The sequence below is a fragment of the Phacochoerus africanus genome, chromosome 7, assembly GCF_016906955.1.
Source record: "Phacochoerus africanus isolate WHEZ1 chromosome 7, ROS_Pafr_v1, whole genome shotgun sequence".
In the NCBI taxonomy this organism is placed as follows: Eukaryota; Metazoa; Chordata; class Mammalia; order Artiodactyla; family Suidae; genus Phacochoerus; species Phacochoerus africanus.
The window spans coordinates 36,775,459-36,802,197 of NC_062550.1; the positions used below are offsets into that span (position 1 = coordinate 36,775,459).

At 41.1% G+C, this 26,739-nt stretch overlaps 2 protein-coding genes across 6 annotated transcripts in view; both read left to right on the plus strand.

Annotated features, from left to right (window-relative positions):
* Positions 1-701: 701 nt before the first annotated feature.
* MDM2 (MDM2 proto-oncogene) overlaps positions 702-26,739 on the plus strand; it is a 33,351-nt gene continuing 7,313 nt past the window's right edge. Inside the window, exons 1-9 of one of the 5 annotated variants that reach the window (XM_047787163.1) lie at positions 703-1,053; positions 1,569-1,640; positions 1,776-1,860; positions 5,043-5,117; positions 7,594-7,727; positions 11,202-11,251; positions 14,824-14,891; positions 15,024-15,120; positions 20,770-20,930. In XM_047787163.1, the coding sequence (XP_047643119.1) occupies positions 1,780-1,860; positions 5,043-5,117; positions 7,594-7,727; positions 11,202-11,251; positions 14,824-14,891; positions 15,024-15,120; positions 20,770-20,930 (666 nt within the window). In that variant the 5' untranslated portion in view covers positions 703-1,053; positions 1,569-1,640; positions 1,776-1,779. Of the gene's footprint in view, positions 1,054-1,568; positions 1,641-1,775; positions 1,861-5,042; positions 5,118-5,748; positions 5,836-7,593; positions 7,728-11,201; positions 11,252-14,823; positions 14,892-15,023; positions 15,121-20,769; positions 20,931-26,739 lie in introns of all 5 variants that reach the window. The other 4 variants (XM_047787166.1, XM_047787162.1, XM_047787165.1 and 1 more) reach the window with 4 other exon arrangements.
* Positions 12,253-13,418, plus strand: LOC125131071 (prothymosin alpha-like). Its single transcript, XM_047787167.1, has one exon. It carries the CDS (start codon positions 12,606-12,608, stop codon positions 12,939-12,941), a length of 336 nt encoding a protein of 111 aa, XP_047643123.1. The 5' UTR covers positions 12,253-12,605; the 3' UTR covers positions 12,942-13,418.

A 26,739-nucleotide genomic window follows, 5' to 3' on the forward strand; every position in this document is an offset into this window, starting at 1 on the left:
ACACCACAGCTCAAGGCAATGCTGGATCCTTAACCTACTGAGGACAGGGATTGAACCTGCATCCTCATGGATAATAGGTTTGGTATGGCTGAGCCAGCACGGGAACTCCTAAATTCCTAAATAGATATTTTTAATGGGAGGTAAATGCATACATTATATAAACAAACCTAAATATTCTAAACGCTTAAAGTAGAAAGTGACCTTTATCTCCCGCCCCTTCTCTAACGGTAACCACGAGTCTTATTCCTCCGACTAGAATTTGAATACATCCCTGAGCAAGCCCATATTGTGCTATTTTTAATCATACTTTTAAAAAAGTTTTGAAATAGATCATTTTTATACAACTCCAGCAGCTGGCGGTGCGGGCTTAATATATCACACAGCTGTTAAATTTGGTTTCTTTTTCGGTAGCAGCACTTAGATACGCATCTGCCTGAGTTTCCACCGCAGTGGGGAGGTGTAAACACACGAAATACAAAAATAGCAGAAGGATAAAGTCTCAAGCTTGGCGCGCGGAACCAGGTGGTGGCGGGAAAGACCAGGGCGGAGCTCAACCCAAGGGAACTCGCCCCTCTCCAGCTGCCCAGGCCTAGCGCCGAGCTTCAGAACCGCCCCCTTCTCCAGGCGGCCCGCCCCAGCCCCGCCCTCAGTGGGCGGAGGCGGTGGAACCTTGACGCGCGCGCAAACGGCCGGATGGGCCGCGGCTTCCGGCGCGCTGGGCTCGGACAGTAGGGGGCGCGCAGCTGGCGCACTTCGGCCAGCTCGGCACCTTCTGGGGCCTGTGCGGCTCGGTGTGACTGGAAAGAAAATGGAGCAAGAAGCCTAGGCCGAGGGGTAGCCCTCACCCCTCTGATCGAGGTCCTGCCGCTTACGCCGCCAGGAGCCTCCTTCCCCGGACCTAGTGCGTTCGAGTGCCCCGGTGGCCTGGGCCTCGCGAGTGGAATGGTCGCCGAGGCCCAGGGCCTCGGGTTTCGGGGCGCCCCGTGAAGGGAACTGGGGAACCTCGCGGGACTCCCCCCGACTCCAGGAGCGGAAAACCCCAGCGAGCTGCAGGTATCGACCTGGAAGCGTGTGGGCAGTTCTGGGTTTGCTCTGTGACTTGGGTCTTCCGACTCGCTCTCGTCCCCCGCCTCTGTCCGCGCGGCGCCTTTGTGCATTTCGTGGTGGGGGGCTCGGGGCACGTGGGTGTGTGAAGTTTTTGTTGGAAGGGGCCGAGGACGGCGTCGCTGGGGAGGTGGGCGGGGTTTCGGGCCGGCGCTCCTAGCGGGCGGGGGGGGCGGGGAGGGGGGCTCCGCCGACAGCTAGGATAAAGGTCACGTGTGCGGGGGGCGCTGCCTGGCGGCCAGCAGCTTCCCGGCCGGGGGTCAAAGTAATGACAGGTGCCTGTTCGGTAGCTCGTGTGAACCGGGAGCTGAGTCTGGGCGAGACTGGGCTGGTTCTGTGGGCAGGTTGACTCAGCTTTTCCTGTTGGGCTGGTCAAGTTCGGACAAGTTCCTAAGTCTGCAGTAGAAGGAGCTAAGCCCTGACTTGTCTCCAGTTGGGGCTATTTAAACCGTGCCTTTCCCCAGCTGTATTCACTGGCTATTGGAGAGCGATACCTGTGGTCTTCAACGCGTAGCAAGTACTTTATGCTGATCCAGGTGAGGACCCACTTGCTAAGGGCTTTACTTTGAGTAAAGCATTATGTGTCTCCTTTTTATATGATTTTTGTCTTTTTTCACAGGTGTTTCATTATTTCAAGTTTTTATCGTGTTTTTTTTTTTCCCTATTCTTAGGCAAATGTGCAATACCAACATGTCTGTGTCCACTGATGGTGCTGTAAGCACCTCACAGATTCCAGCTTCGGAACAGGAGACCCTGGTTGGTATTTTTGTCTCCAGTGTAACGTCAAAAGTTTTTTTTTTAAATCTTATAAGGTGATTAGCTAAATTCCATAGACCCAATGACAGCCTGGCTCTTTAGGTAAAATTGCGGTACATAGCTTAAGTTCTGCCACTCAGGCATAATTGTAAAGCAAAAGTTAACTGTCAGACTCAGTATTTATCTTCTTGGCTTTTTACCACACTGGATTTAGAAGTTAGTTTCATTACATTCTTAAGCATGGATGCTGAAGTTGTGTTTATTTTTTGAGGGATTTTTTTTTCTATTTTGATCTATCAGTATTTAACTTTTAAAATGGTTTCTAAAAGTCACAGAAATAATTCATGCTTGTGAAGATACAGGCATTACAGGAAAGTGCAGTGTAAAAACTGAAAATTCCAGTCTTCTCTTTTGACCATGTCTCCTTTTTAGATCTTTTTTGTGTGCATACCCATGTAATATATGCACATATGAGTTTTAATCTGTGTTCTTTATGTTTTACTATAATGGGATTAAAGGTGTTCGGCAAATAGCATCTATTATCAGTAAGTAAACTCTGCAGAATTTTTTTTAACAGCTGTATGGTAATCTGTAGTATTAATATGTCATTTTAAAATTTATGATCGATTTAAAATTGCCTTTAGTTGTTTTTTGTTTGTTTTTGTCTACCCATTGGCATATGGGGTTCCTAGGCCAGAGATCAGATCTGAGCTTCAGCTGCAGCCTGTGCCACAGCTGGGGAAATGCCAGATCCTTAATCCACTGTGCCAGGCCAGGCTGGGGATGGAACCTGCATCCTAGTGCTCCCGAGATGCGTCTGATCCTGTTGCACGCCACATTGGGAACTCCCACCTTTAGTTTTTGATGATTACAGATAGTGCTGCTTTGCACATGTGTCTTAACACAAGTGTTATGTGAATATTTCTGTCAGAGAGACTTTTATACACATAGAACTCCTGGATCCTAATTGTACACATTTCATTGCTGCTGATAACATGCTAACCAAAAGATTGTAATAGTTTTCCCCCTCTGCCAAAATTGGATATTATCACTTTGCCTTTTTTTGGGCAAAAGGTATTATATCATTGTTTAAGTTTGTATTTCCCTAATCTCTGGTGAGGTTGGGCATCTTGTCATTTGTTTCTTTTGGGATTTGTGTCTTATTCACTCTTTTCTTTTAGGCGTATTTTTTTCTTAGTAATTTGTATTCTCTGTGTTTCAAGTGTATTTAATTTATATCATTTACAAATGTTGTAATTAAACTTTGCTTATGTGGTCTTTTTCTCATTCAGAACATTTTTATAAAGTCGTTTGGCTTTTGTTGGCTTTTAAAATTTCATATCATGCTTTGGAAGAACTCTCATACCAAGATTATACAAATATATTACTCTATTCTAATATTTAAGGTTTTTACATCTAGGTCTGTTCTCATTTGGAATTTTTTGTTGTTGTTCTTAAATGTAAGATTAAGAATGGTATTCTTGGAGTTCCCATCGTGGTGCAGTGGTCAACAAATCCGACTAGGAACCATGAGGTTGCAGGTTCAATCCCTGGCCTTGCTCAGTGGGTTAAGGATCCGGTGCTGCCGTGAGCTGTGGTGTAGGTCGCAGATGCGGCTCGGATCCTGCATTGCTGTGGCCCTGGCGTAGGTGAGGCGGCTACAGCTCCGATTCAACCCCTAGCCTGGGAACCTCCATATGCTGTGGGAGCGGCCCTAGAAAAGACCAAAAAAAAAAAAAAAGAATGGTATTCTTTTCTCATAGTTATGAATGTGTGTCTTTTAAGTCTTAATAGAAGCTAATGGCTTTCTAGTGCAGCTTTTTACTTTGAGTAGTTTTATGTAGTTTGAAGTTAATATAGCATATATAAAATTTTAGGAGAAAAAAATTAACTTTCTATGTTTTTTTGGGCGAATTCATTTTTTGAATAGCTTGAAAGTAAAATGCGTACATAAGCACTTACGAAAAAAATGGGTGATCAAAACAATTAATGGCTTATACTACATTTGTTGTCTTTTAAATTTTTCAGTTACTAAATAATATTTCTGTTGATTGGCTAGAAATAGACAATTTTCTTTTTTTTCTTTTTTCTTTTTTTTTTGGCCACACCTGTGGCATGTGAAAGCTCCCAGGCTAGGGATGGAGCCTGCTCTGCAGTTGTGACCTGCACCACAGCTGTGGCAATGCCGGATCCTTAACCCATTGCATCACAAGGGAATGTCCAGCAATTTTCTTAAATCTAGTTTTAAGAGTTAGATTCCCAAACTGGGTTGCTGTCAGATTTCAAAAGTTGGGACAGGAATATATTAAAGGGAGGTACAGAGACACCAGTCTGTGTAGGGGTGGCAAGCTGTACAGATACTTGAGTTTTCAAGGTTTTGATACAGCAGCAGGGTAGGAGAAGGAGCATAAACACGTTATAGCCCTGCCCCCTTGCCAGTTATTTCTCAGTAAAACTTTAAAAGCCTCTAGAACAGAGTCAGGCAAACTATAGCCTATGGACCAGATTTGGCCTGTTGCCTACTTTTGTAAATAAAGTTTTATTGAAATGCGGCCACATCCATTGGTTTACCTGTTATTTATGTTTCTGTGAGAAAACCTTTGAAATACTTATCTGGGTATTTATAAAGAAAAAATTAACTCCTGATCTAGTTGGCTGGTTCCTTGAATACAGGTCACATGTCTTATTTGTCTTTTTGTGTATGTGTGTGCAATATCCAGCACTGTCTGGTGCATAGCAGAAGCTCAGTAAATGTTTGTTAAGTAGACCAACTAAAAAGGCAGCATATTACAGTGGGAGGAAAATGCTGTCTTGGGTAGTCCATTTACAGTTGAGTTAGTAGGGTAATAAGCAGATGATAGGAATAGCTGGAAGAAAAAGAATAATTTTCATTGCCCTAGCATGGATACTGTTTTTGATTGCAACTGATGATACTTGAATATTCTGTGATTATTTGCATAATAATTAGATCCCCCAAAGACAGTCTGGTATTCAGTTTATATAGTCTATTATTATTACATTTAGTGAAAACATTTTATGACATTTCTTGAGGTCTAATCTTGTGAGAGTGTTAAGCATTGTGTCTGCTACCTGTATTGAAATTCTTTATGGACAAGTTTCCTGCAGGGCTTATAGTTCTGGAATAATTTGGAAGTATAATAGCAAGTCTTTGTTCTTTATAGGTCAGACCAAAGCCATTACTTTTGAAGTTGTTAAAGTCTGTTGGAGCACAGAAAGACACTTATACTATGAAAGAGGTAAGCTGAATTAAGAGTTAAAAAAATAACTTAATGTCTTACTAGTTACTTATAGCAATGGGGAGAAATTGGCCATGTAGATAGATTTTCAATAAGCAGCAATATTAAGTATTATGGTCATTTGGATTATAATTTGAAGCAGAAAATTCTATCTATACATGAATTTCATTTCTCAGCCAGGAATTCGGATGAAGGGAAACTTCGTAGGGGTTCTTAGCCTTTTTATGCTATGAACCTTCTTGGCACACTGGTAAAGTCTTCTCAGACTATTAATTCCGTATTAGAATCATGTTTTTAAATGCATGAAGTAAAATATATAGGATTACAATGGAAAAAATTACATTAAAATATAGTTAGAATAAAGAGGTTTGTGATATGTGCTTTTAGCAGGATCTAATGTAATTTAGAAATGGGTATAATTGATATTTAGAGATGTTTATATCAAGCATAATATATGAAAGATGCTTGTGATTTTATTGGTGACAAAATCACAGTTATTGTTAATACTTTGTGATTTGTTGCCTGTATTCATAATTGAAGGAAAAGCTGAATTTCAGTTAAAAATCAGTGAAAATAAAGGTAGAAATTTTTTTTCCATCCAAATTAATGGACCCCCTGAATTCTATCCAAGGACTTCTTGGGCATCCATGGATCCCAGGTTAAGAACTTCTGCACTAGAGATACATGAGTACAGTATACTGATCTTTCTGGGAGAGAGGTGAGCTGATTTGTGAACATATGTTCTATTTAATGGATACATTTCAATGTATTGTTCTCTAGCTTTAAATTTGTGCACTGAAGGATGCTTTTCACTGAGAGATTGGGTCATCTTGGGCAAAATTTCGATGTGAGTGAAATGTGCCTCTTCCCCATCTCTCGCACTTAGTTTATGAGGCTCAGATTGCTTAAAACACTGAAGGACCTTCTCTACATCAGAAAACTGGGCAGGGAGAGATTCCAGACCCATTTCCTTTTTAGCCACACTCAGAAATTTCCTTATGGGATGTTTGGTAGAAGGAGTCTAGGTTCTCTTCCTTCTTCCCTTTCCCACTGTCTGCCATCTCTCCGATCTATAGTCATGTAGGAATATTCCTTTAAGTCTGAAGCCTGCTTTGCCAATTAAGTCTGTAGACAGTACCTGTAGGGAAGTGTCAAAGTAAATTATGTTTTTAGGGCTGTTAACTTGGATTTGACTTTATATTATCATTATGTAAACAGTTAAGGAAACAAAATATGAATTTAGTAGTAGATGGAAATAAAGAGAAAATTGATCAAGGCCATCGTGAAGACTTAGAATGCTTATGCTAAACCATTTCACAGTGATGTATATATTGATAGTTTTCAGTTGTAGGATCTTTGTTCTATGGTAAAGGGAGAGTAATGAAAGCTAATATGGGGTAGTAGGAAGAACACAGGACTAGGAGTCAGAAGACCAGGTCAATTTCCTTATTTCTCACATGGTGGATAATAATTTTTTGAAATCTCAGGAGAATGAGACAGTACTTGTAAAAAGTACATTGTAAAACACCGTATGTATTTAGGTGGTGGTGGTTAATAGGTTTGTATGTGGATGTCTTATATTGCCTACTTTGTCTTCATGGAGCACATGGAATATAATTTACCTGTGTATGCATAATTCAGGATCATTATTTTCATTATTTGTTGTATAGATTATGTTGATTATCTTTGAGGGCTTACTTCATTCATTGAATTCTCCTAAACTGCTCTGTAGATGTAATTGATCATTATCTTGTCTTCCTCATCTGTGATGACCTCAGAGGCTATCAAGGTATATGGTGTCCAGGACTATTTACTGAATGACTCCAGGTCACTGTTTTATTTCAGTTCATGTTTTTGATTCTGCAACTTTTTATTGTTATCATTGGTTTTGCATTTTACCTCCTTTTCCTTTTTTCTTAATAAGTAGCATCTAGATACCTGAGCAGTGTTAAAGTCTGCAAAAAAAAAAAAGACACATTTTAAAGTTTATTTAAGTAAGTCAGAATTGGTATCTCTACTTCCATCAAATTAAAGGGAAAAGTTATAAAATCAGCTTTTTTTTTTTTTTTGTCTTTTTGCCATTTCTTGGGCCACTCCCATGGCATATGGAGGTTCCCAGGCTAGGGGTCCAATCGGAGCTGTAGCCACCGGCCTACGCCAGAGCCACAGCAACTCGGGATCCGAGCCGTGTCTGCGACCTATACCACAGCTCACGGTAACGCCAGATCGTTAACCCACTGAGCTAGGGCAGGGATCGAACTGGCAACCTCATGGTTCCTAGTCGGATTCGTTAACCACTGCACCACGACGGGAACTCCAGCTTTTTGTTTTTTTAAGAGTACAGAGTGGTTGTTATTCTAGGTGGTTATCAACGTGGTTGCTGGTTGTTTAACCTTTTTCAGGTAAATGAGAGTGAATATATTTGAAAGTAATATTTAATTTTCTTTAATGCTCAGAAATCATATTTCTATTTCAGGTTATATTTTATCTTGGCCAGTATATTATGACTAAACGATTATATGATGAGAAACAACAGCATATTGTATATTGTTCAAATGATCTTCTAGGGGATTTATTTGGAGTGCCAAGCTTCTCTGTGAAAGAACACAGGTAAGTTCTATAGTCTGTTGTAAAATGCCAACAGAGTATATAGTTCACCTCCGTTCTCACTCCCTCTTGTCAGAGAAAAATTTGTCTTTTTGCCTTTTCTAGGGCCATACCTGCGGCATATGGAGGTTCCCAGGCTGAGGGTCGAATCGGAGCTGTAGCTGCCAAGCCTACACCAGAGCCACAGCAACTTGGGATCTGAGCCGCGTCTGCAACCTACACCACAGCTCACGGCAACACTGGATCGTTAACCCACTGAGCAAGGCCAGGGATCGAACCTTCAACCTCATGGTTCTTAGATTTGTTAACCACTGAGCCATGACGGGAACTCCATGAAATTTAATTTTTTAGTAATATAGTCTATTGCTTGAGAACCTTAGTTCTGGAATCTTTTTTTTTTTTTGCTATTTCTTTGGGCCGCTCCTGCGGCATATGGAGGTTCCCAGGCTAGGGGTCGAATCGGAGCTGTAGCTGCCAGCCTACGCCAGAGCCACCAGCAACGCGGGATCTGAGCCGCATCTGCAACCTACACCACAGCTCATGGCAACGCCGGATCGTTAACCCACTGAGCAAGGGCAGGGACCGAACCCGCAACCTCATGGTTCCTAGTCGGATTCGTTAACCACTGCGCCACGACGGGAACTCCAGTTCTGGAATCTTATAAACCTGGGTTTGAGACCTACCTAGTTCAGTCACTGACTAGCTATGTGACTAGGTGAATTGACTTAAACCTTGTTAAATCTTAAGTTTCCCCTGAATGTGAAGTAGGAATAGTATAAATTCCTTATGTGAGGTTATAAAGAGACTGTATGAAAAACGTAGTGTTTGGCATGTGGGAAGCATTTACATACTAGCTGCTTGCAAAAGGCTTAAATTTGATCCCCAGTTACATTGGAGAGGATGATGATGATGTCATATACCATTATGGCACTTAATCACCTGAATTTAACCCAGATAACATTTCTGGAATGACTCTCCTGGGAACCGAGGACTTTTTTCCAGTCATTCTTTACATTTTGAATGCCTTGCTTCATTTGGTTTAGCACGGTTAGTGTCTTTGCAGTGTATCTTAAGTGGGATGAATACTTTTCACCTGAAACAATTAACTAGATTCTACTAGTATTTAATGTTCTATAATATTATAGCTAAAAAGATAAAGTGAGATATTTATAACTTTGAAAGAACTTTATTATTCTAAGTATATAAGTTTAGTTCTTTATTGAACGTTAGGAAAAGACAGAAAGTTAAGGATAGCGAAAAAAAAGACTATAGTTTGTCATCAACAGATATTTGTACTGTCATTTTCATATTACGCGCAAATGTGTTTTAGCCCAGTTGTGAACATACTACATTTAATTTCATCCTCCTTTTTAATTTATCATATGTGTATCTTTCCATTGACAGACCATTTCTGTTTAATATTTATTATTTTATGCTTGGCCTTGGGATATATTTTAGTTTTATAAATTTAAGAGATAACTAAATTGATAATTTTGCACTGTTTGAGTGTTGAATCTTTTTTTATTTTTATTTTTTTGCCTTTTAGGGCCACACCCATGGCATATGGGGGTTCCCAGGCTAGGGATCGAACTGGAGCTACAGCTGCCACAGCACAGCAACACCAGATCCAGGCTGTGTCTGCCACCTACACCACAGCTCATGGCAACACTGGATCCTTAACCCACTGAGCAAGGCCAGGGATTGAACCCACAACCTCACGGTTCCTAGTCGGATTCGTTAACGCTGCACCACAACAGGAATGCCTAGTGTTGAATCTTGATAATGTTTTGAGGTTCTGGTACTAAAAGCACAGATGTATGATTATCTTTGATTTGAACTCTAATGTGTTGAGAGGTTAAACACTGGGGAAAATACTGACTTGGAAAAAGGAAGTAAATAGGAGTATTGATTTTTGTGAGATTAAGAAACTGTATCATCAGTCCTAAGGGTAAAAAAATTATTGGGATTGGCACTTTCCCCTTAACCTTGAGAATTAGAAATTATATCTTCTTACCAATAAACATTCTGTAAAATCATTAGTAAATGAAAAAGAAAAATGTACCATGACTTCAGTGAATATTGGCATAAGTGAATTGTTTTCCTATGCTCCATGAGGGCAGAGATTTGTTTTTGTTTCATCCTCTGTTTCCCCCAATTTCTAAAATAGTCACTGGTATTCAGTCTGATTTAAATGACTACTATATTCTAATAATTTTCAGTGAAAATCCTTTAGATGATTGGTCCAAGATTGATGAAAGTCAGAAGTATAATCAAGTTCTTAAATGGTGGGTTTGGCGTAACATACTACTTTTTGGCTAGGCTACTTCTATGCACAGAGCTAGGTAATTTTTTTTTTTTTTTTTTGCTTTTTAGAGCTGTACTCGTGGCATATGGAAGTTCCTTCCTAGTCTAGGGGTCCAATTGGACCTAAAGCTGTCATCCTGCACCACAGCCAAGCAACACGGGATCCAAGCCACATCTTCGACCTAAATCACAGCTCACGGCAATGTGGGATCCCCAACCCACTGAGTGAGGGCAGGGATCGAACCTGCATCTTCATGTATGGATGCTAGTTGGATTCGTTTCCGCTGCACCACAACGGGAACTCCAGTAATTTCTTTTTTATTTGAAAGTAAATACATCAACCTGCCTCCTATGTTTACATCAGTTCTTTGGGAACTTTTTTTTTTTTTGTCTTTTGTCTTTTTGCCATTCCTTGGGCCGCTTCCGTGGCACATGGAGATTCCCAGGCCAGGGGTCCAATCGGAGCTGTAGCCACCAGCCTACGCCAGAGCCACAGCGACTCGGGATCCGAGCCGCGTCTGCAACCTACACCACAGCTCACGGCAACGCCAGATCGTTAACCCACTGAGCAAAGGCAGGGACCGAACCGGCAACCTCATGGTTCCTAGTCGGATTCGTTAACCACTGCGCCACGACAGGAACTCCCTTTGGGAACTTTTGGTAAGGCTAAACAAGGCACTTTTTAGGAAACAGATTGTGAAATCTTTGAGCTAGTTGCATAATCATTGTGCAACTAATTACTATGGTGCTTTTTCTTTTTCTTTTTTTTTTGTCTTTTTGCCTTATCTTGAGCTGCTCCCGCGGCATATGGAGGTTCCCAGGCTAGGGGTCTAATTGGAGCTGTAGCCACCAGCCTATGCCAGAGCTACAGCAAAGTGGGATCTGAGCCACGACTGCGACCCACACCATAGCTCACAGCAATGCCAGATCCTTAACCCACTGAGCAAGGCCAGGGATCGAACCCGCAGCTTCATGGTTCCTAGTCGGATTTGTTAACCACTGCGCCATGATGGGAAACTCCTGTGGTGCTTTTTAGAGTCTAGAAACTTGTCAATATTTGAATGTTGAGATGTAAAATTTGGATTGTCATGCGATAGTTTATACTGATATGCATTTACAACTCTAGTTTAATACATTTTTATTTTAAAATGTATCTTTTTTTCTCTCTATAAGGAAAATATATACAATGATCTACAGAAACTTGATAGTAGTCAATCAGCAGGGTAAGTAAATTTTGAATGCCATAAACATAAACTATAAAGATATTTTACAGACTTTTTGTGCATGTGCAGTCATTTTATAATTGTGATTCTCTTTCAGAGTTGCTCTAATTGTATATTTAATTGTAGTAAGGGTATGCTAAATTTAATAGGAGGAAGTATGTATGAACCAAAATAACATAGTACTAAGGCTCTTAATGTACATATGCACTTTGTAAAGTTAAATATCCTCTTATGTCAATTTAAGCCTTAATCTGTTAGAATTTATTTCAAAAGATAAATAATTTCAAAAGCTTCTGCAGAATAGAGATATGATCAAACCTTGAAACATATATTCAGAGACTTTGGGGAATAATAGAAATACCTCTGTAGAACCATTGGTCCTTTTCTTCTGTGTGTGTGTTTTTCCTTTTTATGCCTGCACCGGCAGCATATGGAAGTTGCCCGGCTAGGGTCCGAATTGGAATTGCAGTTGCATGCCTGTACCACAGTCCCAGCAACGCAGAATCTGAGCCTCTTCTGCAGCCTACATCGCAGCTTGCAGCAATGCCAGATCCTTAACCCATTGAGCAAGGCCAAGTATCGAACCTGCCTCGTCATGGACACTGTGTTGGGTTTTTAACCCACTAAGCCACAATGGGAACTCCTTGTGTGTTTTTTATAATAGACAAAACTTTGTTTACCAATTTATTCAGGTGAGTGACATTTTACTTCCCTTCCTTTAGATTTGTAGCTGTTAACTTGTTATTGTTGGGTTATATATCCCTTTGATAGAAAATCAGATGAAAGTGCTAGGTTCTTATTCTAGAAAGATACACTTAAACAGATAGTGATATGCTGGTAAATGTTTAACAACCCAGTCACCAGGGGAAGAGCTTTGATTTGTGGTTACTGGTTTCCATGATATAAATACTCTCACCATGACTATTTTCAGCTGCAAACATGGAGTTAGGAAGAAATGTGCGTAGTCTGCTTGGGAGTGCTGATAGGATCTGGCTCCAGTAAACCACAGGCTTCTTAAAAAGTCCATCCTTGGAATTCCCTTTTGGCGCAGCAGGTTAAGGATCCAGTGTTGTCATTGCAGCAGCTCAGGTCACCGCTGTGGCGCGGGTTTGATCCCTGGCCCAGGAATTTTACATGCTATGGGTGCAGCCAAAAAAAAAAAGTCCATCCTTGAACTATAATTAAGAATTGTTCTCAGCCTCGCTGGCTGCTCTGAAAAGCCATCTTTGCATTGTTCCTGTGTCTGGCTCTCTGTTCGCCACAGCCACTTCTGCCACCACAGCTTTGTTGCCAGAGTCCTTGGACTCCCACTTTCTTTTTAATCTGCTGCATCGGACCACTGGCCTGCCCCATCATGTCAGAAGCCCAAGCCGTGGGTACCAGCTCCGAGATCACCACCAAGGACTTACAAGAGAAGAAGGAAGTTGTGGAGGAGGCGGAAAACGAGAGAGAGGCACATTCTGAATGGAATGCCAGTAAGAAAATTGGGGACCAGGAGGCTGACAATGAGGTAGACAGAGAAGAGGAAGAAGGTGGGGAAGAAGAGGAGCAGGAGGAGGAAGGTGATGGTGAGGAAGAGGATGGAGATGAAGATGAGGAAGCTGACGAAGCGATAGGCAAACGGGCAGCCGAAGATGATGAGGATGACAGTGTTGACTCCAAGCAGCAAAAGACCAGTAAGGATGACTAGACAACAAAAAAGGAAGAGTTAAACTTTAAAAAAAAACCAAGCAAAACCCATCATGACCTCTCTACCCTCCACTTTTCAATTTCACAAATTCCTAAACGTGGTCATCTTCAAGTAGAGAGTCCTGCCTGCCTGCCTGCCTGCTTGCCTACCAACCACGGGCAGTGCCACCTACAGATGGCATATGCTCTCCACCACCCAACCAAAACCACTGTGTGAATTTGCAGTGGCAGGAAAGAAAGAACCAAAACTTTCAAGGCCCTGCTTTTTTTCTTAAAGAACTTTAAAGAGGAAACTTTGTCCTTTTTATTTACATTTTATATTTTTGTACCTATTGTGAAGGGTGAGCCATTTTTAATGATCTCGGATGACCAAACCAGCCTTCCTGTCCTACTTCTAACTTTACTTGCGATGTGACCATGTTCATTATAATCTCAAAGGAGAAGAAAAACCTTGTAAAAAAAGCAAAAAGAACAACAAGAGAATCTTATTCCGAGCGTTCCAGTAACTTTTTTTGTGTATGTACATAGCTGTACTATAAGTAATTGGTTTGTGTGAGATGGTTAAAAAGGCCAAAGATAAAAGGTTTCTTTTTTTTCCTTTTTTTTTAATCTGTGAAGTTGCTGGGTTTTTTCATGTGCTGTTTTTTGGCCTGTTTGATGTATGTGTGAAACAATGCTGTCCAAAAATAAACTGGAATTTTATTTTGCTCAGTTGTTCAAATAACAACAAAAGAACTGTTCTCAGAAGCTTATTTACTTTCCAGAATGAAGGGACCACTCCTTTTTGCTTTCATTATTCTGTATATAGATTTTATTCTTTCTGTTTTGTTTTGTTCTAGGGTGGCACCTGCGATATATGGAAGTTCCTAGGCTAGGGGTTGAAATGGAGCTGCAGTCGCTGGCCTCCACCACAGCAACATGGGATTCAAGCCACGTCTTTACCTACACCACAGCTCACGGTAGTGCTGGATCCTTAACCCACTGAGCGGGGCCAGGGATCGAACCTATGTTCCCATGGATGCTAGTTGGGTTCAGTTACTGCTGAGCCACGATGGGAATGCCTCCATTTTCTTATATAGCTGTTACGTTTGCTTGCTTACACATCTATTTACTGTATCCTATTCAGGTTTGCATTCTGCATTGTACGGTACAATGTTTCATTAACAGAGTGTTTAGTAAATGTGTTGAATAATTACCCTTTATGATCCTGCTTTACATTTCCATAGTAATGAAGTACCTGAAACAAACACTGGTAGTTCACTTCTGGACTCTTTTTTTTTTACGCAGATCTGGACGCTTTTTTTTACAGTGTTCACTCAGTCTGGAATGGCCTTTCCCAGTCATACTTCTAGATATTCTGCCATGAAACCTTCCCTGATTCCTTGTTCCTCAGACCTTGCCCTGACTCTGTTCTTTTTTTTTTTTTTTTTGCTTTTTTGGGCCACACCCTTGGCATATGGAGGTTCCCGGGCCAGGGGGCCAGTCAGAGCTACAGCTGCCAGCCTGCGCCACAGCCACAGCAACATCGGATCCTTAACCCACTGGGTGAGGCCAGGAATCGACCTGCAGCCTCATGGTTCCTAGTCGGATTCGTTTCTGCTGCACCACAGTGGGAACTCCATTGCTCTGTCTTCTCCATTAACTTATCTTATGATACTTGGAGTGTGTTCCTTGCACTTTATAGTTACTCCTGTGTATCTTCTATATTAAAATTTATCTGTTAATATCTCTAGTGTGTAGCACAGGATGGCTCTTGGGAGACTACACACATGTTCAATGTTTGTTGAAAGGTCAAGTTGTGAAACGGGTTTGTTCTGGACTAACAGCTATTGAATAGCCCTTGCTTTCTTATTTTGTGATTCTTTGTTTTTATTTTCCATCAGAACCGTCAGTTTCCAGCACATCTGTGAGTGAAAACAGGTGTCACCTTGAAGGTGGAAGTGATCAAAAGGTGATCTTGAACTCATTCCACTGTGGTGTTTCTTGAAAATTGGGAAGGATATTTAAAACAATGAATTTTTGGTTTCTTGGTGTTGTAAATTAAGTTTGAGGGTTTTTCCCCCCCCTTCCCTTGAATGTTTAGGACCTTGTGCAGGAGCTACAGGAAGAGAAACCTTCATCTTCAGACTTGATTTCTAGACCATCTACCTCATCTAGAAGGAGAGCAGTTAGTGAAACAGGTATATATGAATATTTAATTGGCACTTTCACACAGCTTTTCAGTGTTTATTCTTTATTTAAATTAGTGCATTTTAGGCTTATGAAATTGTGCTGTTTTGGTTTAGATGAATGAATTTATGAGTTTCTTATTTTTTTTTTTGTCTTTTCAGGGCCGCATGCACAGCATATGGATGTTCCCCGGCTAGGGGTTGGAGCTACAGCTACCACCCTACGCCACAGCAACATGGGATCCGAGCGCCATCTGCGACCGACACCATAACTCACAGCCACACCGGATCCTTAACGCACTGAGCAAGACCAGGGATCGAACCTGCAACCTCATGGATACTAGTCAGGTTCATTAACTGCTGAGCCATGATGGGAACTCCATGAGTTTCTCACTTTTATGTGATTTCTTTGGTTTAAGAATTGCTTTCCTAGCAACATTTTTTCTGGTTGACTACAACAGGCACAGTTTACTGTGTCCTGCTGGATTTTATAGTTAGCCAGTGCTCTGCTATTAGAGGATAATAGAGGACAAGGGTATAAGCTCTGTTTTAGTCATTATTCTTAGTCGCCTTAGCAGTTAAAGCATGTGTTGTTCTAATAAAACATACCAATGAATTTAAATACTGAGTTAGGTGGCTGTTGCCTGATAAAAGTTGTAATTACTGAAACTCTATAATTCAGGTGGAAAAAAAGAGTACAGCAGATCAGTGAAGTAGAGTAGATAAAGCCAGAGAAGAATTTTGTATGTGAGGGCAAAGGGCAACAAAGGCAGGGGATGTCTTACTAAGTACATGGGGCTAGAACAAATGGCTCGTTATTTGGGGGAAAAGAAATCAAGTTATAGCTGTACCTTATGCCAAATTAGTATTAAATGAATTTAAAAGATAAAAAAAAAAAACATAAATGAGGAGTTCCTGTTGTGGCTCAGCAGGTTAAGAACCCGACATATGTCCATGAGGATGTGGGTTCCATCCCTGGCCTCACTGAGTGGGTTAGGGATCCAGCTGTGCTGTAGGTTGTGGCATACGTCAGAGATGTGGCTAGGATCCAATGTTGCTGTCTATGGCTGTGAAGTAGACCTGCAGCTGTGGCTCTAATATGACCTCTGGCCAGGGAGTTATCATGTGCCATAGGTGCCACCATAAAAAGAAAAAAAGATAAATGAAAAAAATTACACTATATTAAAATAGATTCACTTTTTTTTTTCTCTTTCCATTTTGTTTTTTTTTCGTGGCCACTCCCAGTCATATGAAGTTCCTGGGCCAGGGATTAGATCTGAGTGGCCCACTCTGTAGCTGTGGCAATGCCAGATCCTTTAACCCACTGTGCCAGGCGAGGGATTGAACCTGTGTCCCAGCACTCTAGATACAGCTCTGGTCCCATTGCACTGCAGTGGGAACTCCTCACTGTATTTTTAATCTTTTTATTTTTTTAATTTTATGGCTGCACCTATGGCGTATGGAAGTTCCTAGGCCAGGGATTGAATCCAAGCCACAGCTGCAACCTATACCACAGCTGCAGCACTTTATCAGGCCAGGGATAGAACCTGCACCTTTGCAGTGACCCAAGGTGCTGCAGTTATTAACTCACTGGGCCACAGTAGGAACTCAGCTGCACTGACTGGTTCCTCAAACAAGTCAAAGCTCTTTATTGCTTTATGGCTGTTTGCACTTTTTTTTTCTCTGCCGGGAAGTCTTCTACCTCAGCCTTTCAAGACCAGGTACTTATTTTTCTGTTTTTTAGAGATTTTTACAGCGAGTAATATAATACTCTCATAATCAGAAAAAAGCCCCAAATATTATTTATTTATTTTTATTTTTAAATTTGATTTTATTTTTTATTTTAAAAATTAAAAAAAAGGAGTTTCCATTGTGGCATAGCGGAAACAAATCCAACCAGGACCCATGAGGTTGCGGGTTCGATCCCTGGCCTGGTCAATGGGTTAACGATCTGGCATTGCCGTGTGGTGTAGTTCGCAGATGTGGCTTGGATCCTGCGTTGCTGTGGCTGTGGCATAAATCAGCAGCTGTAGCTCCAATTAGACTCCTAGCCTGGAAGCATCCATATGCTGCAGGTGCGGCCCTAAAAGAGCAGGAAAAAAGAATAAAAATTAGGAGTTCCCGTCATGGCGCAGTGGTTAATGAATCCGACTAGGAACCATGAGGTTGCGGGTTCGGTCCCTGCCCTTGCTCAGTGGGTTAACGATCCAGCGTTGCCGTGAGCTGTGGTGTAGGTTGTAGACGCGGCTCGGATCCCGCGTTGCTGTGGCTCTGACGTAGGCTGGTGGCTGTGGCTCCGATTGGACCCCTAGCCTGGGAACCTCCATATGCCGCAGGGGCGGCCCAAGAAATAGCAAAAAAATGACAAAAAAAAAAGAATAAAAATTAAATTCTTTTTATTCAAATGTTTTAAAACAAATATTTATTTGGCTATGCCCATGGCATTCAGGACTTCCAGGGCCAGGAACACAACCTGCAGCACTGTGACCTAAACCACAGCAGTGACAATGCTTGATGCTTAATCTACTGAGCCACCAGGGAACTCTCCAAATGTTATTTTTAATAGAGAAAAATACGGATCAGCAGCATGGTTTCAGCCTCTAGCCCACATTTTTCAAACCAGGATCACCTATTTTTAGAGGGAATGCAAACATGATTAAGAACTTGTGATGTAGAGATAAAGACAAAATTACTTACAGGGTATGAGAGTGTTTTTAGAATTCAGAGGAAGAGAGGTAACTTCTAGGAAGGTCAAGAAAGGGAAATGGAGTGAGCAGAAGTGTGATTTATACCTATTTCAGATATATGGTTTTATTTCATAACCCTATTAGATACTGAATACATGACGGCTACAGTGAGAGTCCTTGCCCATATATTCCTAAATGATTATGCAAGTATTAATATAGTACAGAGAAACTGCCCGTAAAGTTACACTGCTTCACGTTTCTATCAACAGTGTATAAATAAATAAAGTCCTTTCTCCCAAATCTCTGAGTGTATTTCATATGTTTATTTGTAATTTTATTTTATGAATTATGTTGTCATATCTTTGAATTAAAAAAATGTTAATTTTATTTATTTTTGCTTTAAAAATTTAAAAAGATTTTTTTTAGGGCTGCCCCTGTGGCCTATGGAAGTTCCCAGGCTAGGGGTCGAATTGGAGCTGTAGCTGCTGGCCTATGCCATAGTCACAGCAACACCACGTCCTAGCTGCGTCTGTGACCTACACTGCTGCTCAGCTACCCTGGATCCTTAACCCACTGAATGAGGCTAGGGATTGAACCTGTATCTTCATGGATGCTAGTCAGGTTCATAACCTGCTGAACTTTGAATTTTTTTTTTTGTCTTTTACCTTTTCTAGGGCCACTTCCTCGGCATATGGACATTCCCAGGCTAGGGGTCTAATTGGAGCCATAGCCACTGGCCTATACCAGAGCCACAGCAACTCAGGATCCGAGCCGCTTCTGCGACCTACACCACAGCTCATGGCAGTGCCAGATCCTTAACCCACTGAGCAAGGCCAGAGATCGAACCCGCAACCTCATGGTTCCTAGTCGGATTCGTTAACCACTGCACCACGATGGGAACTCCAGAATTTTTTTTTGGGGGGGGTCAAGTTTGTGTTTCACTTGATTGGTAGGAAGACTTTGTATAAAATGGATATTAACCATTTTCTATTATATTTGTTGCAGATACTTTTAGTGTGACATTTGCTTTTTAACTTTTGTTTATAGTGTTTCATTTGCCATGTAAACCTCAATTAACATAACCTAATTTCTTTTTTGGTCTTTTTAGGGCGACACCAGTGGCATATGGAAGTTCCCAGGCTAGAGGCCGAATTGGAGCTGTAGCTCCTGGCCACAGCCACAGCCGTAGTCACATGGGATCCGAGCTGCTTCTGTGACCTATGCCACAGCTCATGGCAATGCTGGATCCTTAACCCACTGAGCAAGGCCAGGGATGGAACCGGTGTCCTCATGGATACTAGTTGGGTTAGTTAGTGGATTCGTTGCTGCTGAGCCACAATGGTAATGCCAACGTAAGCTAATCTTGATCATCTTCTTTTCTTGAGGGTTTTACAGTGTTACATGATACTTGCCCCCACCTTAGTGTAGTCTCTTATTTAAGGAGTTGAATGATTTTGTTTTTTGTGTTTGGTTCTTTAATCTACTTGGAGTTTATTTGTATGTGTAGTATAAGGTAGGACTCATTATATTTCTGACAGATTTGGTAGCATTCTGACTTTAAGTCAGAGATAATTTATTTAAAGTAAAATGAGTTACCGCTCTGGCACAGTGGGTTAGGAATCCAACTGCAGTGGTTCATGTTGCTGCAGAGGTGTGGCCCGACCTGACGCAACCTGATGGGAATTGATTAGAATGAATTCCTGGCCCAGGAACTTCCACATGTTGTGGGTGCAGCGATTTAAAAAAAGAAAGACCAGTTTTATTGGTTTTGATTCCTGTTGAAAATACTGGGGAGTTCCCATCATGGCTCAGTAGAAAAGAACCCACCTGGTATCCATGAGGACTCGGGTTTGATCCCTGGCCTCACTCAGTGGCTTAAGGATCTGATTTTGCTCTGAGCTGTGGTGTAGGTCACAGACGAAGCTTGGATCCCGTGTGGCTGTGGCTGAGGCTGTGGCTGGCGGCTGTAGCTCCAATTCAACTCCTGGCCTGGGAACTTCCATATGCCACGGGTACAGCCCTAAAAAGACAAAAAAAAAAAAAGAGAAAATACTGTGTACTGAGGAAATTAAAACATTAAGAATACCTTCTAAGTAAATTAAACAATTCAGGTACTTTCTAAGGAAAAAAGTGAAATCTTACTTCTTAAAGTTTGCTTTTTTTTTTTTCCTCTTTTCTCTTTTGTCCTAGGGCCACACCTCTGCATATGGAGGTTCCCAGGCTAGGGGTCTAATCAGAGCTGTTGCTGCCGGCCTACGCCAGAGCCACAGCAATGCCAGATCTGAGCTGCGTCTGTGACCCACACCACAGCTCATGGCAATGGTGGGATCCTTAACCCACTGATCGAGGCCAGGGATTGAACCTGCAATCTCATGGTTCCTAGTCAGATTCGTTTCTGCTGTGCCATGATGAGAACTCCCTAAAGTTGCTTTTGACAGTAAAATCCTAAACAGGTTAATAAAAGCTCTAGATGGATTAGATTAATGGTGACTTAATAGAAGTGAAGTTCTGAAACAAGCTTAAAAACCTTTTAAAAAATGTAGCATTCTGCTCTCTCAATTGGACAGATCCAATAAATTGAGTGTTCACTTTTCTTTTTTGGGGGCTGCATCTGGGTCATATGGAAGTTCCTGGGCTACGGATCAAATTGGAGCTACAGCTGCCAACCTATGCCGCAGCCAAGCAACTTGGGATCAAGCCACGTCTTCGACCTCATGGCAACGCCAGATCCTTAACCCACTAAGTGGGGCCAGGGATCGAACCCGCGTCCTCATGGATACTAGTGGGGTTCTTTACACACTGAGCCATGACGGGAACTCCCAAAGAGTGTTGACTTTTGAAACAGTAGTAATTCATATTTTTGTCTGTTGAATTTCACTGAAACAATTTTTATTCAAAGGTGCTTAAGATAGCTCAATTTCTAAATAAGTTATGGTATAGCAAATTAATTAAATTTTTTTCTTTGCATATTCAGAAGAAAATTCAGATGAATTACCTGGTGAACGACAAAGAAAGCGCCACAAATCTGATAATATTTCCCTTTCCTTTGATGAAAGTCTTGCTCTATGTGTAATAAGGGAGATATGTTGTGAAAGAAGCAGTAGCAGTGATTCAACAGGGACTCCATCAAATCCGGTAATCTTCTCATTTTAAATAAAACAAGACTCTGATTTCTTTTTTAATTTAATTTTTGTTTTATATTGGAGTATAGTTGCTTTACAATGTTGTGTTAGTTTCAGGTGTACGGCAAAGTGATTAATTTATGCATATACATACATTATTTTTCAGATTCTTTTCCCATAAAGGTTATTACAGAACATTGAGTGTAGTTCCGTGTGCTATACAGTAGGTCCTTGTTAGTTATCTGTTTTATATACAGTAGTGGGTTTATGTTAATTCCAGACTCCTAATATAGCCCCCCCCACTTCCACCTTTCCTCTTAGGTAACCATAAGTTTGTTTTTTTTAATCATAATAAGTCTGTGAGTCTGTTTCTGTTTTGTAAATAAATTCATTTTTGTCATCTTTTTAGATTCCACATATAACTGATTCCATGTGGTATTTATTTGTCTTTGATTCACTTCACTTAGTATGATAATCTCTAGGTACATCCAAGTTGCTGCATTATTTCATCCTTTTTTATGACTGAGTAATATTCCATTGTATATATGTACCATGTCTTCATCCATCCCTCAGAGAAACTTTTTTTTGGCTGTGCCTGGGACACGCAGAGGTTCCCAGGCCAGGGATCAAACCTGAGCCATAGTAGTGACAATGATGAATCCTTAACTGCTAGGCCACCAGAGAACTTAAAGACTATCTTATTTTTATCTTTTTTTTTTTTTTTTTTTTTTAAAGAGCTGCACCCATGGCATATGGAGGTTCCCAGTTCCCAGGCTAGGAGTTGAATTAGAGCTGTAGCCCCTGGCCTGCACCACAGCCACAGCAACACCATATCCTTAACCCACTGAGCCAGGCCAGGGATTGAACCTGCCTCCTCATGGGTGCTAGTCAGTTTTCGTTTCTACTGAGCCATTGATGGGAACTCCAAGACTCTTATTTTTAAAGTCTAGTTCTAGCCGTCCTAATAAACATTCACATAGAATGCACACATATGATATGTGATTGTCGTTACACACTTGGTAAATTTTCTTTTACGTAAAACTAGATTTTCCCCACTCTAATCCCAGGTTTGGGGAGCGGAGTTGCACTGTCTTCACAGGAGTGAAGTTGATAAAATTAGTACCAATATTAATCGTTATTAATGTCATCCTACATATTGGAAAAATCTTTGTGGGCCACTATACCAATAGTAAATTCAAATAAATTGGAGTATAGAGTAGTTTGAAAACTTAGATGTTTTACTGTTTAAAAAGTAAGGGAAGAAAAATGAAAATTTAGTTCAGTTAAATATCTTAAGATTCTAAGGCAATTTTGTCTTGAATAGTTAGAGTAAAAATATCTTATTACAGATGTCAGCAAATAAATTGAGCATGGCCTGATGTTCACATTTGCCACTCCTAAGTCTGGACATCAGGGAAAGTCTATCTACTGAGGCTGTGAAATATGGGTATATTATTGCATGGATGATGGGAGAGTATCAGTACTTTTTGATTATTGATAAAAAATTCCAAATATTAGCCAACATTAAAACTCTTAAGAGCTATTAATGAAGGAAGTTTTGTAAAGAAGTTTTTTCTAATCAAGAGTGCTTGGAGTTCCCATTGTGGCTCAGTGAGTTGAGAATCTTGACCTAGTATCCTTGCAATTTTGATTCCCGGCCTCTCTCAGTGGGTTAAGGATCCAGTGTTGCCACAAGCTGAGGCAGAGGCCGCAGATGAAGCTTGGATCTGGGCATGGCTGTGGCTGTGTAGACCTGCAGCTATAGCTCTGATTTTACCCCTAGTCTGGGGAACTTCATATGCCCAGGATGTGGCCCTTTTAAAAAAAAAAGAGAGAAAAAGAATTGACAAATAGAATATTTCCTTGTCATTAAGCATTTGTCTTTAAAATGTTATTAAAATTGGAATCTTTACTTGTGATACAGCAGTGTCTCATGGCTATTATTCTGGATATAAGTGATCATTTTATAGTTCTCTAAAAGATGAAAAGGACTGAACCAAAGCAGTGATTTTATGGATACAGATGTGCCCACGAGAGTTATGTAGTAGAGCTGTTACTCGTGGCGTGTGAGCTCTTCATTCAGTAGATATTTGTGCCTTTTCTTTTTTTTTTTTGTCTTTTTGCCTTTTCTAGCACCGCTCCCACGGCATATGGAGGTTCCCAGACTAGGGATCTAATTGGAGCTGTAGCTGTCAGCCTACGTGAGAGCCACAGCAACGCGGGATCCGAGCCGCGTCTGCAACCTACACTACAGCTCATGGCAACGCCAGATCCTTAACCCACTGAGCAAGGCCAGGGATCGAACCCACAACCTCTTGGTTCCTAGTCGGATTCGTTAACCACTGTGCCACGATGGGAACTCCATATTTGTGTCTTTTCTATGCCAGGTTACCTTTGGCACAGAAGATACAGTGGTAGTCAAAGGTAGATATGATCCCTGCCCTCATTGGGAGACAGGTCATCAGCAAGCAAACAAATAATTAGAACAGTCAATAAATGTTATGAAAAAAATACAGGTTCTTGAGAGCAGCTATGTGTGATCTAAAAACTGGATCCAATTGAAGAAAACTTGATGTGTCCCAAACTTCATGTTTGGATAATTTTATTCTTTACAAATGATTTAAATACAATGACTTTGCCCTATTAAACTTACAGTCTTGGCTAAAGTTGTTTCAGAATTCTAGCTAAATGATATTAAAAGTCCTTGTTCTTTCTGCCTGGGACAATAGGTCTTTGATAGAGAGGATTTCTACTTTTTTTTCTTTTTTCTTTTTGGTTAGTTCTAGCCTACACTCTCTTCTAAAAATTCTCTCTATTAAAAACCTATTTTAAAAAATTAAAAAAATTTTTTTTGTCTTTTTAGGGCTGCATCCTTGGCATATGGAAGTTCCCAGGTTAGGGGTTGAATCGGAGTTGCAGCTGCCAGCCTATGCCACAGCCACAGCAACGCCAGCTCCGAGCTGTGTCTTCGACCTACACTACAGCTCATGGCAATGCTAGATCCTTAGCCCACTGAGCAAGGCCAGGGATTGAACTACCTCATGGATCCAACTCATGGATACTAGTCGGGCTTGTTACCGCTGAGCCATGACAGAAACTTCAGAAAAACCTATTTTTTGGGGGGAAAATTCCTAGTTGTAAAAGCCTTTGGTTGGTAGGGCCAATATTTTTCCCCCTTTATTTTAGCTTACCTCACATAAGAATGTTATTATTTGGTATTGTCATTCATCAGTTTATGAAGGAAGTTAAAGGCAAGTGCACCTGCCTCCCATCTTTTCTTTCCTTTGGGTTTAATACAGTGGGGAACTAAGCCTATGTTCTAGGCTCAATACTAGGCAGTTAGCATGACACTTTATCACCTCAGCAACCTCAAACGCCATTACGGATAAGAAAAGTAGGACTTGGGGGATTTCATTTCAGATAACTTGTTTGATCACATAACTAAAAATTGTCACAATTGAAATTCAGAAAAACGGAGATTTTAGTATCTTTCTAGATCAGGCCCAGCTGATGCTTTTTTAAAAATATGCATCATTTAAAAGTTTCTGGGTTTTTCTTTTTTGAACATTAGCTAAAACTTTTGAAAGCTAAAGAGTTTCTTTTAGCTTTCTTGTTTTGGGCACCTCTCATGGCATGCAGAATTTCCTGGGCCATGGATCCAGCCTGAGCTGCAGCAGTAACAATGCCACATCCTTAACTACTATTGGGCCATCAGGGAACTCTGAAAGCTACTTTTGTCTCTCTTTTTAATTAGTTTTTTGTTTTTTAGGGCCACATCTGTGGCATATGGAGGTTTTCAGGCTAGGAGTTAAATCAGAGCCATAGCTGGCCTACACCGTAGCCACAGCAGTGAAGGATCTGAGCCGCATCTGTGACCTACACCACAGCTCACGGCAATGCTGGATCCTTAACCCACTGAGTAAGGCCAGGGATTGAACCCACATCCTCATGGATACTAGTTGGGTTCTTAACCCACTGAGCCACAATGAGAACTCCCGGAAAGCTACTTTTAATATTCCTTTCTTCATAGAACTCTAGAATAGGGATGGGTAAACTTCTCTAAAGGGACAGATAGTGACTTTTTGGGGCTTTGCAGGCCATGTGATGTCTGTTTCAGCTGCTTGGCTCTAAGGCGAAAGCAGCCATGGACATCAAGTAAACAAATGGGCAATGCTGTGTTCAGTAAACTTTATTTGTGAAAATAGATGGGTGATGAGCCATAGTTTGCTGACTCCTACCATAGAAGATGCTTTCTGAGACTCAGTTTTTATTGTGATTTTTTTACCCCTTATTCTAAACATAGTACACTGAAGACTAGTTAATTGAAATGTCCAATTTCTTAGGTTATTAGAGGTGTTATTGTATTCTAGCTTGACTTGTGACTTTTTTTGGCCATGCCCTGCCAGGACTGGAATTGAATCTGTGCCACAGCAGATACCTGAGCTGCTGCAGTAACAATGTCAGATCTTTAATCTACTTCGCCACAAGGGAACTCCTTGACTTAAGTTTTTTTTTTCTTTTTTTTTTTAGGGCCACATCCACAGCATAGGGAGGTTCCCAGGCTAGGGGTCGAATTGGAGCTACAGCTGCTGGCCTATACCACAGACACAGCAACGAAGGGTCTGAGCCACGACTGTGACCTATGCCTTGACTTGTGCTTTTAACATGATTGTTAGTTTTTTGTTTTGTTTTTTTGTCTTTTTTTTTTGCCTTTTCTAGGGCTGCACCTGTGGCATATGGAGGTTCCCAGGCTAGGGGTCTAATCAGAGCTGTAGCCACCGGCCTATACCAGAGCCACAGCAGTGAGGAATCCGAGACACATCCGAGATCTACAACATAGCTCATGGCAACGCCGGATCCTTAACCCACTGCGCAAGGCCAGGGATCGAACCCACAACCTCTTGGTTCCTAGTCGGATTTGTTAACCACTGAGCCACGACAGGAACTCTGTTTGTTTTTTGTTTTGTTTTGTTTTGTTGTTTTTTATTTGTTTTTGGCCGTGCCCATAGCATGTGGAAGTTTCCAAGCCAGAGATTGAACCTATACCGTAACAGTGACCCAGGCTGCTGAAGTGACAACCCTGGACCCTTAACCTGCTATGCCACAAGAGAACTCCCCTAATGTGATTGTTAATGAAGCCCTTTTTAGTAATGAGAACTGTAGTTTGATGAGTGTTGTTATTATTACTACTTTTCTAACATCACTGTGAAAAGCAGTCTTTTGACCTCAGCGGTTATAAAATAACATACCTTGTTTTTGTTTTTATAAATGATTTTTTTTTTTTTTTTTTAGGGTCACACCGGCATATGGAAGTTCTCAGGCTAGGGGTCAAATCGGAGCTGCAGCTGCCGGGCTACACCATAGCCACAGCAGTGCAGGATCTGAACCATGTCTGCAACCTACACCACGGCTCATGGCAATGCCAGATCCCCGTCCCACTGAGGGAGGCCAGGGATCAAACCCACGTCCTCATGGATACTAGTGGAATTCGTTTCCACTGTGCCACAATGGGAACTCCTGTTTTTATAAATGGTGAAAATATTAGAGATCATTTAATCCAACTCTTTCATAGATGATACAACCGTCACCTTTACAAGCTAAATATGTTTAAGGTTAGAAGCTACTAAGTGTCAAATCTAGAATAAGAATGTATATATCCTGACTAATAGACCTGTGTACTTTTTCTAGTTCTAGCCTTCTACTCTGTGTATGTTTACCCTTAGCCACTAATTGCAAATACGGGCCTGAAGATCTTAGATTCTTATACTGTTAATCAAAGTTTGAAAATAAAGGATCTCATGAGCAGATACAGATACTTAAAA